General features: G+C 39.6%; 2 protein-coding genes across 4 annotated transcripts in view; both read left to right on the forward strand.

The window, feature by feature from the left end:
* The window catches only part of dlgap4a (discs, large (Drosophila) homolog-associated protein 4a), a 98,796-nt gene that overhangs the window by 49,511 nt on the left and 34,237 nt on the right, over positions 1 to 15,048 (forward strand). The gene's annotated exons all lie outside the window — the stretch shown is intronic.
* On the forward strand, positions 7 to 1,269 carry LOC109136981 (C-X-C motif chemokine 9). Its single transcript, XM_019253897.2, has 4 exons — positions 7 to 85; positions 542 to 671; positions 766 to 846; positions 981 to 1,269. Exons 1-4 carry the CDS (start codon positions 31 to 33, stop codon positions 1,081 to 1,083), a joined length of 369 nt encoding a protein of 122 aa, XP_019109442.1. The 5' UTR covers positions 7 to 30; the 3' UTR covers positions 1,084 to 1,269.

Raw genomic sequence — 15,048 nt, forward strand, 5'->3', positions numbered from 1 at the left:
CACTGTGATCCAAAACCTACAGCAACAACTATGAATTCAGCTGCTGTTGCCTTTCTCACCTGCCTGCTTGTCTTCTATGCACAAGGTATTGTGAAAATGTTACTGTCCTGTGACGATCTTGTTTTTCCTTCTCCATCTTAATATCCTCACCTTTCCACTTAACGTATGTTAACATGGATCATCTTGCATAATTAGGACTGTCCAGAGACCCACACCAGTCTGACACGGATTTGGATTTTAAGAACAACATGCTGTTTGGTTCAAGATGCTTGTAATGTCTTTACAGTTTACTTGGAATCAAACTTTAAAGCTGCTCTTGTCAATAATTTTCAACAATACTAGATATACTAGATATTAGATTCAAGGCACATGGGAGTAATAATAAAAAAAGTCATTTTAGTTATTAGCAAGCATGCCAGACTTTATTGCATTTCTGTCTCATTGTTTTCAGTGGGCTGCCCTCTCACTAAGAAAAACTTTCTGAAGACTGCTGCCTGATTTCAGAGATAATAAGCTTGTCTCTTTCTCTTTTCACCCACAGGACAACCAGCCAACAGATCTAGTAAGTGTAAGTGTTTAAACGGTTATGTGGGCAAAATCAAACCACAAGACATCAAGGCAGGGCCAGTCACACATGAGCCAAGTATCTTCTGTCCACGTACAGAGATTATGTGAGTAAATGAGCAGAATTAAAGCACATTTCCTGATACGTCATTCTTTTGCATTGTTCAGCTTCTCTCTAACAAGCTCTTTCTTCCCTCTCAGTATTACAACAACAGAAAATAAAGAGAAATGCGTGAACCCACACTCACCACTTGGAAAACTCATCCTGAAAAACAAAAACAAGTAAGATGGGCTGGACTGCACTAAATTCAGACAACATAACACAGTGCTCATGCTCAGGGTCTCTAATAAGAAATATGCCTGTGAATGTTTCACATCTCTGATGCTTTTACTAACAGTGTCATCTGTTGATTCAGGTACCAGAAGAATGCAACTGTGAACACGACAGCAGCTTCGAGCTCAACGGACAAAACAACAGCTTCAAGCTCAACGAGACTCCACACAACATCCAGGCTGTAGGACTGTCACTGCACTGAAGAGGATGGAGCTGAAACACTGTTTTTATTGTTGTTGTTCACCATCACTGCCTTTGTCAAGTAAAGACAATAAGTGGGTAGAAGTGATCAAAGTGTCTGTTTGTCCAATTAACTTATATTGTCTTCATGTGTACATAAAAATAAATCATCTGTATATACTTCTTAAATACTTTTGACTTTCTGTCTTTTCTTTCACCTCATGCATGTTAACAGAATACAAAGGTCCAACACTGGTGTTGAATGATCACATCACGCTAAAGTTGTCAGCTGGGTTGAGGTCAGGGCTCTGGGTACTGGGTAATAGTCGGCTTTATAAACAGTGAGAAGTTCAAGCAGCTGACAATATTTGAATGGTTATTTTCTTTAAATTGTCTAATAACTATATAATTTAGGATCTTGTTCAGCGAGCATCTAAAAGTAGTAGAAATGAGTTTCAATACATATTTGAAATATTGTCATTTAGGTTCTTATAAACTTTCCTCTCCAGCATCCACTTCAGTTGTCCCACAAAACAAAACTCTGCTGTCAATCAATCAGTCAATAACCACCACTACGCAACTGACTCATGACAGATGACCTCTTCTGCCTGTGTGTCTGTCTGTAGATGCATCCATGGCCATATTATTGCAGCTGTGTTTGCTGCTACGACAGTCACAAAGAAACATATAAACAATATTTTGCATTTATAGTTTTCATTTTATTGATACATGTTGACAAGTGAAATATAATAAAACAGACTTCACAATGACAGACAGATATCACGTTGTTTTGGACTGTACAATGTACGTGCATGCAGGTTTCAGCTCATACACTCAAGGCACATTCCCATGCATCAGCACCCTCTGCAGTCACACATTACAGTGGTCACAGAATATTGTGTAACACCCAGGATGTGTTTATGAAGTCTAAAAGTCTGCAGTTCTGTAAGAGTGTACATTTAGATTGAGAAAGGAGTATACCTCTGAAGCCTTCACTTCAGTAAACTGTGAATGATGATGACTAGAATTTATTTCATACATTTCATATGTAAAAATGATTTATACTACGGCATGGCTCAATACTTGATGGCTATTATTTACTGAGAGATGTGCATCTGACACTTTCTATGATTAACTCACAGAAGTCTTGAAAGAGTGCAATCTCAACAAAGAAATGGAGAAATTCCCCCTAGAACAACTAGTAAAAGGCCCAGGATTGCAAAATGTTCCAGTACACAAATTGATCTGATATTTACTAACAAACCAGAAAGAATAACTAAAAGTTATAATTTAATCACTGGCTTGTCAGATCATAACCTAACCCTATGTACAAGAAAACTGACCAAAAATAGATTTAGGACCTCGGCAACTAAGACAAGGATCCTCCAATGCATACCCAGAGCTAAACAAGAAGAATTTGTCAGTGAAATTGACAGCTTGAACTGGGATGATGTACTCTCCTCTGATGATCTGGACTATGGATGTGATACTTTCAGTCACAGAATCAATTCTGTGAAGGAAGGATTTAATGTGAGGACACAGATAAAATCTAAAAAATTTTTTTACCGTGGTTTAATGAAAATGTGTGAAAATTAATGAAATCCAGAGATACTGCACTAAGGAAGGCAATTAAAACTAGAAGAGACACTGACAAGCTGATTTATAAAGGTTTAAGGAACAAAGTTATCCAAGAGCTAATAGAAGCTTAATCTTGTTTTTATCTCAATATATTTAATGAGGCAAAAGGCAACAGTAAATTGATCTGGAAAAACATCAATAATCTCACAAGGTTTCAAACTCAAAGTACAGGGAAATTTAATTGAAGATCATCTTACTGTTGCTTCTGTCTTAAATATTTTTTTTCTTGAGTCTGTATATGAGCTAGGAAAAGAATTTACAAAAAGAAAACTGGATATTGTTCCTATAGATGCTACAGGCAAGGTTTTCGAGCTGATAGAGACTAATGAATTACAAGTAAACAAAATCATTAGCTCCTTAAAAAACTCCAAAAGTAGAAATGCTTTCCAATTTGACACCATCTTTGTTAAATCATACAAAGATATTTTAACTCAACCCATTGCTCATTTATTTAACTTGTCTTTTAAACACAATTCCTTTCCTGATGACTGGAAATGTGCTATTGTCACACCTATTTTTAAATCTGGAGACCGCCTTGAAGCCAGTAACTATAAACCAATAAGCATACTACCAGTACTCTCAAAGGTTTCTGAGAAAGTTGTCACTGAACTACTGACAACATTTCTTAATACAAGCAATTTTGGTCTACATCGTATGCAATTTGGCTTTAGAGCAAATCATTCCACCGAAACTGCTACTTTGCATTTAATAGAGCAAATTAAATCAAGGCTTTATAAAGGAGGAGTAGTTGGTGCTGTATTTTTAGATCTGCGTAAAGCATTCAACACAACAAATCATGATGTTTTAATATCCAAACTTTCTAAATTTAACTTCTCATCTAGAGCACTGGCATGGATGTCTTCATATTTATCTAATAGGATACAATGTGTTAAAGTGTGTAACACACTGTCCAGAAACATGAAGGGCACAATGGGTGTTCCACAAGGGTTAGTGTTAGGTCACCTTTTATTTAGCCTATATATTAATGATCTTCCTCAACAGTGTCATGATGTAGAACTGCAAATGTATGCAGATGACACTGTCGTGTACACACATGCAAAAACAGCTGAGTTAGCAGCTGCTAAGCTAACAATTCAAATCAAATCAATTTTATTTGTATAGCCCAAAGTCACAAAGTACATTTGCCTCAGAGGGCTTTACAATCTGTACAGGGAGTGACACCCTCTGTCCTTAGACCCTCGGTTCGAGTGAGGAAAAACTTGCCCACAAAAACCCTTTTAACAGGGAAAAATGTGGAAGAAACCTCAGGAAGAGCCACAGAGGAGGGATCCCTCTCCCAGGACGGACAGACGTGCAATGGATGTCACGTGTACAGGACAAATCAACACAAACATAATGTACAATGACTGATAAAATGACAATGAATTATAATGAATGATAAAAATGATTACAGTAACAGATATGGTAGTAATAATGACAGTAATATATATGTAGTGGGCGTCATGCAGGATCACAGCAGCAGCCACGATCCACGAGAACCTGCTGGACGACAGAGCACAGAAACTCCGGGGAAGTTTGGTTAGTAACATGCATTAATGAGACATGTCCACAGATGGAGAGATATGGAGAGATATGGAGAGATATAGAGATATAGATATATATATATAGAGAGAGTGAGATATAGAGAAATATAGAGAGAGATATATAGAGAGAGATGGATATATATATATATATATAGAGAGAGAGAGAGAGAGAGAGAGAGAGGGAGAAAGATATAGAGAGATAGAGAGAGAGAGAGAGAGAGAGAGAGAGAGAGAGAGAGAGAGAGAGTTTTCGGTAAGGGAGATGTGTGCATCTTCAACCAATACCGTGCCTGGCTAGGCATAACCCTCGGTGGGGTCCCCCGGCAGTGTAATCCTATGGCAGCATAACTAAGGGATGACCTGAGCCAGCCCTAACTATAGGCTTTATCAAAAAGGAAAGTCTTAAGTCTATTCTTAAAGGTGTTGACCATGTCTGCCTCCCGAACCCAGAAAGGTAGTTTGTTCCACAGAAGAGGAGCCTGATAGCTGAAAGCTCTGGCTCCCAATCTACTTTTGGAAACTATAGGAACCACAAGGAACCCAGCGTCCTGAGAGCGCAGTGTTCTAGAGGGGTAATAAGGTATTATGAGCTCTTTTAGATAAGATGGTGCCTGACCATGAAGAGCTTTGTAAGTAAGGAGAAGAATTTTAAATTCTATTCTAGATTTAATAGGTAGCCAATGCAAGGAAGCCAAAATGGGAGAGATGTGATCTCTGATCTTGGTTCCTGTCAGAACACGTGCAGCAGCATTCTGAATTAACTGCAAAGTTCTAAGAGACTTATTGGAGCAGCCTGATAACAAAGAGTTACAATAGTCCAGCCTTGAAGTAACAAATGCGTGGACTAGTTTTTCTGCATCCGCCTGAGAGACAATGCGTCTGATTTTAGCGATGTTACGTAAGTGGAAGAATGCAGTCCTCGAAATTTGTTTTATGTGGACGTTAAAGGACAAATCCTGATCAAAAACAACTCCAAGATTCTTTACAGTGGAGCTGGTAAGTTCCATTAGTAAGTAAGTAAGTAAATAAATAATAAGGAGGTAAATAAGTAAATAACTGTTTGGTGCTGGGCATGTTACATACAAACAGCATTGGGTTTTGGACAGAACAAGAAACATCTTCTTCTGCCATTTAGCTGAATAAGTAAATGTGTCCTGTGCCGTTTTCCTGTAGACAAACAACTTTAAATTTCAAATTTCAAATAAACTTTCAAATTTAATGCCACTCAAAATGTGTTGTGTATATCCTTGAGAATGTTAGAATCTATCGAAAAACAGATTATTAGGTAACATTTATTCCATCTCCCACATCTTTCACGTCTGCTTAGTATCAAAAGCTTCTTCATCCATAGCACCTTTAGATTTCTGTCTAATCTAATCTTGTTGCTTTTAGGTGATAATTTTCTGTTTTCATGCAACACAACCTCAAAATTTCTACTTTACAATCAGATCTGACAAGCTGTAACCACAGTGATGTTTTTAAAGCCAAAAGGTGTAGCAGCTCTTTGCCGGGCACACTGTTGTATTTCTTTGTGCATAACCACCACCTGTGTAGATCAGGGATGTGCATCGCATTCCCTATCTGCCCTTACATGGGGCAATTGACACGCTGCCCAACAGCTGTGTGATGGGTCAATAGTAAGAATCATTGATACCTGCGTAATGGTTAAGCTGCAATCTAACGTACAGCATCTGTGCATGTTTTCTTTCTTGCTTGCTTGTTCTGTTGATGAACAAAGCTGAGTGGTTGAACACAAGTGAGATGGTGGTGGAAGTGTTAAAGAGGTTAGGCGAGAGCCACATTGTCCTTCCACGAAGCAATCACAGGGCCACAAGAAGACTGTGTGTGAGAGAACAGAGCGTGTGTGTGTGCGCGTGTGAATTTACAGTGTGTGTGTGTGTGTGACAAAGGGAGAGAGCCGGAGACAGAAAGAGAGGAGGAGATAAAGAGAGAAATAGGTATAAGAGAGAGGGAGGAGATGAGGGGATGGAAGAAAGAAGGAAGAGAGGTGGCAGGCAATAAAGCGCCCCATCAATCTGGTAAATGAGTGTCCTTCCAGCAGAGGGTACTCGGAGAAATGCAGCCTGCTCCGTGTTCATCAGTCACAGGTTTAGCACTCATCCACGCTTTCTCACCCTCCGCTCCGACACTTCCTTATCGGAAGAAAGTACCAATTGAACAAATGCTTGGTCTACGGGTCACTCTGCCAATTAGACCCCATTTACTTACAGTATGAACTTGTCTGCGTGTTACCTTGAAGGATCATACCAGCATGAGTGAGTTTTTTTTTTTTTTTTTTGCTTAAGTTATCACCCCATGCATCTGTGTCTTTATCATAATACGTGGTCGTTCATACATTGTGGCTTCTATCGACCACACTCTGTGCTAGAAGCATCAACAATCCGCTAAAGTCTGTTTATATGTGCATTGATTTCTCAAGGGCAATTTCTTTTGTTGCCAGTATTGGGAAGCATACTAGCTCACATTCCTTTTTGTGAAAGTACTGCATGTATAAAACTGTGATTTTAATCAAATATACCAGACAATGTGAGCTACATAGTAACAGTGATTAAAAGGTCTCCTTTGGGTCAGACCGCTAATAATAAAGCTGCACTAATCAATATTTTTTCATTAACAATGGATTTAATTACTGTGTGTACTATGAAATGTAGATTGCACTTCTCAGATCTCCTTAGTGTTGTAGTGTCTTTCAGCTTATTTTTGGTTCATTCTCACTGCCCTTTTAACTAGTTTTGGCCATAACTATGAAGGACAAAAATTTTAATAAGTATAAATAAATAGATATATGCAGAAATAAATAATTAAATACATAAATAAATGAAAAATATATTCAGGATTGGTTAGCTGGGGGATTGAATGCCACAAATGCTGCAACTATCTACACAATGAAAGCTAGCTATCTACATGATAGGCAGCTTCACGGTCAGTATTGGACTTACATTCATCAGGTGGCCAGAAAACAAAACTCCAAATGAATGACGGTGTTGCTTCCGGTATGTGTAAAAGTTCACAACATCAACTTGATGTCACCAGGACACCATGTGACAGTGTTTCAATTAATGCAGGTTTAACTCTTGTCATGCAATTATGCCTATTGGTAAATCAAACAACACATTTACTTTTCTGTCCTTCTGTAACATGCTCAGAAATATAGAAATTAGAAAAGGAGGCAAGCTGGAACAAGCTGTGAACACACTGTGTAAATTCATATATTGAACTTGTTAGCAAACAGTTGCTTATTTCTATAACATCACTGTTCACCTGAACCTGATGAATCTACGTCCAATATTCACTGTCTTTTTGCTCTGTTTTTGGTCTTCATTGACTCCTGAAGGAAATATCTGTCTCTTTAGGCGTTAAATGCTTCACTATGTTCACCAGCTCGTGAGTAACTATATCTGTCTGCTGTTTGGTGGTGACCAAAACGGTGAAGTTGAGGGCCAGAAAACCAAAAACAAGAAAGTTGCAAAAGCTATGTAGAGCCAAGAGGAACGGTTGAGCTAGGTGATAATTCTCTGTGGGCTCAGAACCTGTTTCACACACATGTAGTCATGTGATCAGTTGTTAATATGAATAGATTGATTACAGCCACTCTAAGGAAAGAAATAATGTCGTCAGTAGAAACAGTACAATGTAAATAAATCAGCTGCGAAGGGAACAGGAGGCGCAGAAGTGTAGCAGCAGATGGATAACTGTCGTGAAAACTGAAATCTCCGAGGAGCTTTAGATATAGACATTTAGACATTTGGAGAGTTTTTAGTGGAATTCTTTGTTTCTTTGCTTTTGAAGCAGAATGCCGTTGTCAAGGCCGAGCTTTGTTGGTGGAATTGCTTTGTGATGATATGATGCTCGGAGTGTAAAGCGAACCAAGCATTTGTCATTGTTGTCACGAGTATTGTGATTCGACCACACAATCCCATGGCTGTTTGTGCTGGTGACAATGTGAGAATCAGTAATGCACTTCTGAAGATGAACGTTAAGAGTCTTTTCTGTGCTCTCACAATGATGTGAGTGTTTGATATCAGTCATAGAGACATAAATCATACACAGATTAGAATTTAATGAAGGGGGTGGCTGTTCTAATATCAGCTTGCAAGTACACGGCATCTACACATACATGAAAGGTTACAGTTATGTGGTATTGTCACTGAACACCAGTGATTCAGTGTATTTATCAGAGCACAAAAAAAACTAAATGAATGTATCAAAAATTTCATTTTCTGTCTCCTGGAGAAATATGATTTCAAATATGTCACTGGGAAGTTTAGTGGATAGTAAGAGATTTGTTTATTTGAGTTCTCTTTGCACAAACATGATATAGTGTTGCTTTCTGTCCACAAATTAACCGGACAACAAAAATAAAGAATAAACAGCAGAAAGGAATAATTGTTCTTATCTTTGATTTTTGAATTAGCATTAGCAAGAATAAAACAAATGGAAAACTAAATATGTATTCGTATATATTTGTTATCCAGTTGCTTAATAAAATGCAAATAAAAAAAACACTCCATTCTTTAGAAAACCATGATACCAGCAGCTGAAACTGCAACTAAAAACAGCACCAGCAACTCACCGACCTTATGCTGACATATAAAGGTTACAGTGACGGGTGTTCAGACATGTTCAACAAGGATCAAACAAAAGTTCTTCAGACGCTCGGTGACGTCAGCTCGTGCAGATGTTTGAGCTCTTTCTAAATGTTTCCCTGATAACAGTAATTTACTCGATGCTGTGATTGCTTTTAATAATTGCTGTGATCCTGTGGCCCACACACCTATCGACACAGCACACAGCTCTGTATGTGCCCAGAAGCAGGCTCAGGGAGACAAGAGTACCCAGGAGACGGGCCCAGCTCAACACTCTGTCCTACAGCATTAAACAGTCCCATAGGGATGGACTTTCACTTCCCTTCTGCTTTTCTTTTAAGAGCTGCGGTACTGGGCCATCTGGCAAGAGAGACTTGCCCTCTGCTATGGTCCCTTCAGCTACTGTCATATCTTTAAGTCCAAGTGAAATTAAATTAGCATTTTTTTGTTTGCTACAGCATGCATATCTGTCATCTCTGTAAGTCACCTTCCCTTTGCTCTTCTTTGAAAAAAAAACAACAACCCAGAAACCCAAAGGAAGATTTATATTTTATATCTTTTGGTTTCATGATTGCGCCCCTTATTTTCATATTAATTTGTCAGGTTGTCATTAAATGTCTGTCTATGTATGTCCTGCTAAAGTCTCCTTCTGATCTAACTCTCAAACATAAACACACAGCCTTGTCCTGCACCGTTGCTTATTGAACAGAGTAACATTCACAGGGGGGAAAAGTGCACTGCTATCAATTTGTAGGCTAAATAGCTAATCAGCCAGTCAGCTGCAGCACATAAACAGCTTCCAAACTTACCTTGCAAAATGTCACTTTGGTCTGTTTATTTGCTGGTGTGGTTCTTACTCCTCAATACATCTGCTAACAACACAGTGGCTGCTGCTGCTGCTGCTGCTGCTGTCTTGTTAACTACAGCAGAACTTTGTTTACTTGCTCTGTTGTCGACCTGCAGGCGCTCAAACTGCCAGCTTCTGTCAATCAAACACACCCCCCCAGCCCGCTGAGACGAAAAAGAAGAATTTCCCCAAGGACCATTTTTCTTATTTTTAATAATATATTTAAAAAAACATGTTGGCATTATTTTTGACTGTGAAATGGATGACTTAATGTGATGTCACACAGTTTTAGTGGATATAGGATATAACTACAAATCAAAACACCCATGTTATCGCATCTATCCTCAAGACTAATCTGATTTTACCTCGCTCAACAGAACCCCAGATCTCTTGTCGTTCATTCTGGACCTGACAGCTTCACTGAGCTGACCGTCAGTAAAATTTACACTGCTCCACCTTCACTGATCTCAGGTGGTTTTGCTCTATTTCTTGCACTATTTTCTTCATCTCAGGCTGCACTTTTTGACTGCCTAAGGCGGCAGAATTACTGAAGTAATTGCCTGACTAGAGAATTTCTTGGCCAACAGAGTTTTTGTGTATTTGGCTAGTGCTGTTGCCATAGTAACAGCCCGTTGGCTTATGGGTAATGCAGTATTTGGCATATTAAACTAACTCAAATGAGTTGGAATATGAGCACATGTGCATAGCAGGTGGTCATAACATAACCCACTAAGGTGGTTTGAGTACACAAAGAACTTCCTACTCAGTCTTTACAATCTGGAAAAATACTTTCATAGTTCCCATATGCACACAATATTGTTGACTTTGGATTTAAGATGTCCAACTGTTTACAAATGAAGAGTGAGACTGTATTATTTCATGCCTTTGGTCTATTCTCTTTTCATTTTTTCTTAAATCTTTGATTATGGAAGGCTTTTTCTTTCATAATGACACAGCTCTTCGCTTCATTACTGGGGAAGTTAAATATGTAGATGCTCTACTGTACTATAATCCCAGTGAGTTGGCAAGCACATCATGAGCTGTGAATATATATATATATATATATATATATATATATATATATGAGTCAAGCGGTGGTGTGTGACACAGTTTGGATTACATTTGAAGGCTTGTTTTTTTCTGTTGTTGCACTGTTGTCTATCCACCGAAACCTATAATATAACCCTGGAGACATTTATATTTTGGATAATATACTTACTTCTTCCATGCAGCATGAAAGAAATAAGAAATGTAAAAGAACCAGCTTCTATAAGCTTGAAATATAGCATTTAAAGCCACAGAAAGATGTTCTATTTTCACTTAACTCGCTCCATAGGCTTCGCCACTCGTCTCAGTTGCAAGATGACAGCATAGTCAAGGATGAATTAGTCTGACACTGCACTGGCTAAATGCTGCCCATCGTGCTCAGTCTTGGTCGCCGCTGCCGTTGATCCACATTTACTCTGCTTCATGTCCCTTGGTGTCAAGCACGCATTGGATCACAGACCAGCTGGAGAGGACTGACTGATGAGCTTTGTCAGAAGTGAGATGGCAGCAGCAGCGGAAATACTCCCAGCACTCTTCCAAGATGGAGCGACAGTGCGTCATCTGTCGTTGGCGAGGCAGAGTTTCAATGTCTACCTCTAGCTCATCATCACTGCTAATGGGTGTCTACAGGATGTTCTTGGCAGTATCTGAAAATTTGTGGTACATTATGAGGTTCTGCCATTGTCACATTTGATCAGACAAATTCCAGGATACGTAGTTTGCTAGGATGTTCAATGTGCTATTTAGACTTCAGGCCAGGATGAGCAAAATGCTTGGTGACTAAGCTCTAGATATAGATGGTGGTGGAATACACTAAGGAGATGTTCATTATAAAGCTTGAGCTGAACCTTGTGTCCCCCATAGTAAGACAGTTTAATAATTTGACCAAGTGTGTTGCTGTTGCCTTTGGCCTCATCACAGCCCTGACCTTAATCATAGTTTGGCTGGACATGATCGCTCTTCAACACAAAGACAGGAAAGAGTATCCCTGTTCTTTACCACCTAATGATCCAGGATCTCAAAGGAGAGAGAGATGCAATACAGCTGCATCCACCAAACATCATCTTCCTAGTCCAGCTAGCTAAAAGGAAGTGCAGAGCTGTGGCCTTGGTCCTTGTACCCTAGCCCCCAGCTCCTCAGCTGCAGAGTAAGCTTGCCCTATGACCAGTGCTCTCCTTGATAAATCTCCATAGCCCTAAGTGTCCTACAATATCACGAGCCTGCTCTTACAGCTGCTGGCCTGTTTTTTATTTTATTTTTATGTCTGATGCTGGAAATGTTCTTATTATTTTTAGAGTGTTTTTGCAATGAATACATGCCCACTAAGTGCCCACATCGGAAGTATCCTTCCTCATTTAAAGCAAGTATTAAAGTGATGCAGGGGCAGACCTACTCTTCAGCTAGGGGGTCGAGGAATCATTTTTTAGCTGGACCGGTATCACAGCTTCCTCAGTTAGGGTTACTGTAGTAGGGTTGTGCTGGTGGTCAGGGTTAGGGCATGACGGTTAAGCATGTTTAGAGCATGTTGCATAAAAAAAAGCTTATTAATGAACAGTGCCTTTTTGAATTCTGCTCTTATTTTTGCCAAAATTAACGACTGATCAAGAGCACTGTCTCTTACCATGTTGCAATGTATTCAGTTACTAACAGTAACAGAAATGTGATCCTGTGGCTTCTTCCGATCCTATTACATTTATTGCTGTCTAAATAAGCTTTGATGTTCGCTCTAATTAGACCACTTTGCAATGCTTTTTATTACAATAAAATAGATATATATCTGCACATATTTAATATGACCTTGCTGTAAACCTCACAACAGCCTCTGCTCCTGTTTAAGTGTGACAGATACGCTCCTCCTGCAGCCCTCTGCTCTACCCTGCCTGACCACGGTTGCTGCTGCTGTTGCTGCTGCTGCAGTTCAACAGCTCTGCCTGGAGATGTGCAGTTACACACTGAATCCTAAATCCTGATAGTGTCGGATGCTCTAATCCCTTCACATTACAGAGGGCAAAACAGCGTATTAATTTCATTTTGTTTTTGGTGCTGAAGCCAATTTGAGTAGCGAGGGACAGCTGCTGTGTGGCTCGCCTGAGCTTGCCTCCCATAGGATTTATGTGGGACCATCTCAGAGAAATCCGTTTAATATGACACCCCGGGCTGGAATACGATGCAGCTGAAGCTGTTGTGGTTTATGGTGACTGCAAACCCCCAATGCAGCAATATGTTGCTCTTTATATTTGAATAATTGTACAGTAGGTCAAATTTTAGGGCATTAACCTTATTTTTAGAATTAATGTTTTTCAGACTCGTATTAATTAATTAACCTTTTTTGTCCTCATGAAGAAAACAATGCAGAAAATGCACAAATAAGAATAATTATTTTACTGTATGTGCATGCGATTAAATGACTTAAGGCTACCGTGCTGCATATTGGAGAAAGTCCAGTCCCACTCTGGGGGTCAGTCAGTATTGAAAGAGATAAACCCCACACAGCTCACAATCAGACGGATAGATTTAATCCCGCCTGCAAAGATTTAATCCCAATAGTTTGAAAGTGGTTTAGAAATGTAAGATACAATTGTGCTCAGAGCATGATTCCATACAGCAGATTTGTTTAAAACTTAAACAAAGCTCAAACAAAGCAATTATACTACCTCCTGTGACATAGTATTGTCTGTTTTGCCTTTTCTTTTTCCAGAGTAGACTGAAGCGTTTCCTCTCTAAGCCCCAGCCCCAGGGACTATTAAAGCTTTGACAGCATTTTAAACGAGCACTGGTGGAGGATTCACTCTGGCAGCTACTAACCAATAGCATGCAATAATTCCCCGAAGCCCAGAGGCTATACTGAATGTATGGCTAGCGTGTTTTAACAGTGTTTAACGGTGGATTGTGCATGCATGCTTAGGATGCGTCCACTACGCATATTATTACTGTCATTATTGCTACCATATCTGCTACTGTTTTTTTTATCATTCATTGTGATTCGTTGTCATTTTGTCAGTCATTGTAATTGTACAATATGTTTGTGTTAATTTGTTCTGTACATGTGACATCCATTGCACGTCTGTCCGTCCTGGGAGAGGGATCCCTCCTCTGTGGCTCTTCTTGAGGTTTCTTCCACCTTTTTTCCCTGTTAAAGGTTTTTTGTGGGCAAGTTTTTCCTCACTCGAACCGAGGGTCTAAGGACAGAGGGTGTCACTCCCTGTACAGATTGTAAAGCCCTCCGAGGCAAATGTACTTTGACTTTTGGCTATACAAATAAAATTGATTTGATTTGATTTGATTTGTTTGATGCATGACACAACGGCACATGACTGCAGAGGTGAATGCATAACAAGCAGCTTATTGGATGCTTTATGTCTTGTTTCGCCCGAGACCAAGACAGTGTCAAAGTCATTTTGTCGGGGAGGGAAGTTCACAGCTCACACCACCCACCCTACAGGTTCTGCTACAGTTCTGCTTTGTGAGGACAGAAGTACAGAGATGCACACATTCAAAATCATTTCTTTGCCTCTTGCTTTGAGGCGTATTATCTTATTAATAGTCCAACCTTATTTGCAGGCGATGGCAGTGATCTCTACATTCATACATCATTGCATGGCTATCTAATAAGCCAATATTGGCATTACAGCCTTATTTTAATTTTTAATTAAACCCATAAATGTTAACCATTTTATTCATCACCATGCCATGCATTCAATCTTGCAGAGTCACTGAACTGGATCGATGTGGTCAGGCAGCAGCTGAAGTGCTGGCACAAGATGTTACCAAATGAAAACATGCAGAAAGGAACAGGCAGCAGCACGGTGAGGATGGTAAATGGCCCAGGGAAAGCGCACAACCTCTCTCTCTAATTACACTTCAGCACGTGCAGTGGTGAACGAGAGAGAGTGGTACACTGGGATCGCTTTAATGGGCAAAGCACTGATGAGAATCCTATGAACGCCAAATGCTCCCAGCTCTGAATATTTCAGAAAAGCTTCATATTTTGAGAGCAACATCCCCCACGTTGAACAATGTGAAGAGAAGATGCTTTCAGATATTGTAAGGTGAGCTTGCATGCCTTCAGTAAAGTTCCCTCGCACACCAGTCAGCGACTGAGTAGAGCAGGTGTTTTGGATAGCTTCTACCTACAGTAAATACAAGAGAGCGGTATGAAAGCTGTCATCTGCTCTTGCTTGTGCTGTAATGTAAAGCCCCCCATCTGCTTGACTGTCTGTCATCCCCGTAGTCTTACCATACTAACTACAACATACTCAAAAACACCCTAAAGTACCACAAAATCAA

The sequence above is a fragment of the Larimichthys crocea genome, unplaced genomic scaffold (assembly GCF_000972845.2).
Source record: "Larimichthys crocea isolate SSNF unplaced genomic scaffold, L_crocea_2.0 scaffold97, whole genome shotgun sequence".
Classification (NCBI taxonomy): domain Eukaryota; kingdom Metazoa; phylum Chordata; class Actinopteri; family Sciaenidae; genus Larimichthys; species Larimichthys crocea.

Coding starts and splice junctions, on each gene's coding strand:
- LOC109136981 (XM_019253897.2), top strand. CDS start 31: ATGAATTCAGCTGCTGTTGCCTTTCTCACCTGCCTGCTTGTCTTCTAT. Junction 86..541: donor GCTTGTCTTCTATGCACAAG/GTATTGTGAAAA, acceptor TTTCACCCACAG/GACAACCAGCCAACAGATCT. Junction 847..980: donor ATCCTGAAAAACAAAAACAA/GTAAGATGGGCT, acceptor CTGTTGATTCAG/GTACCAGAAGAATGCAACTG.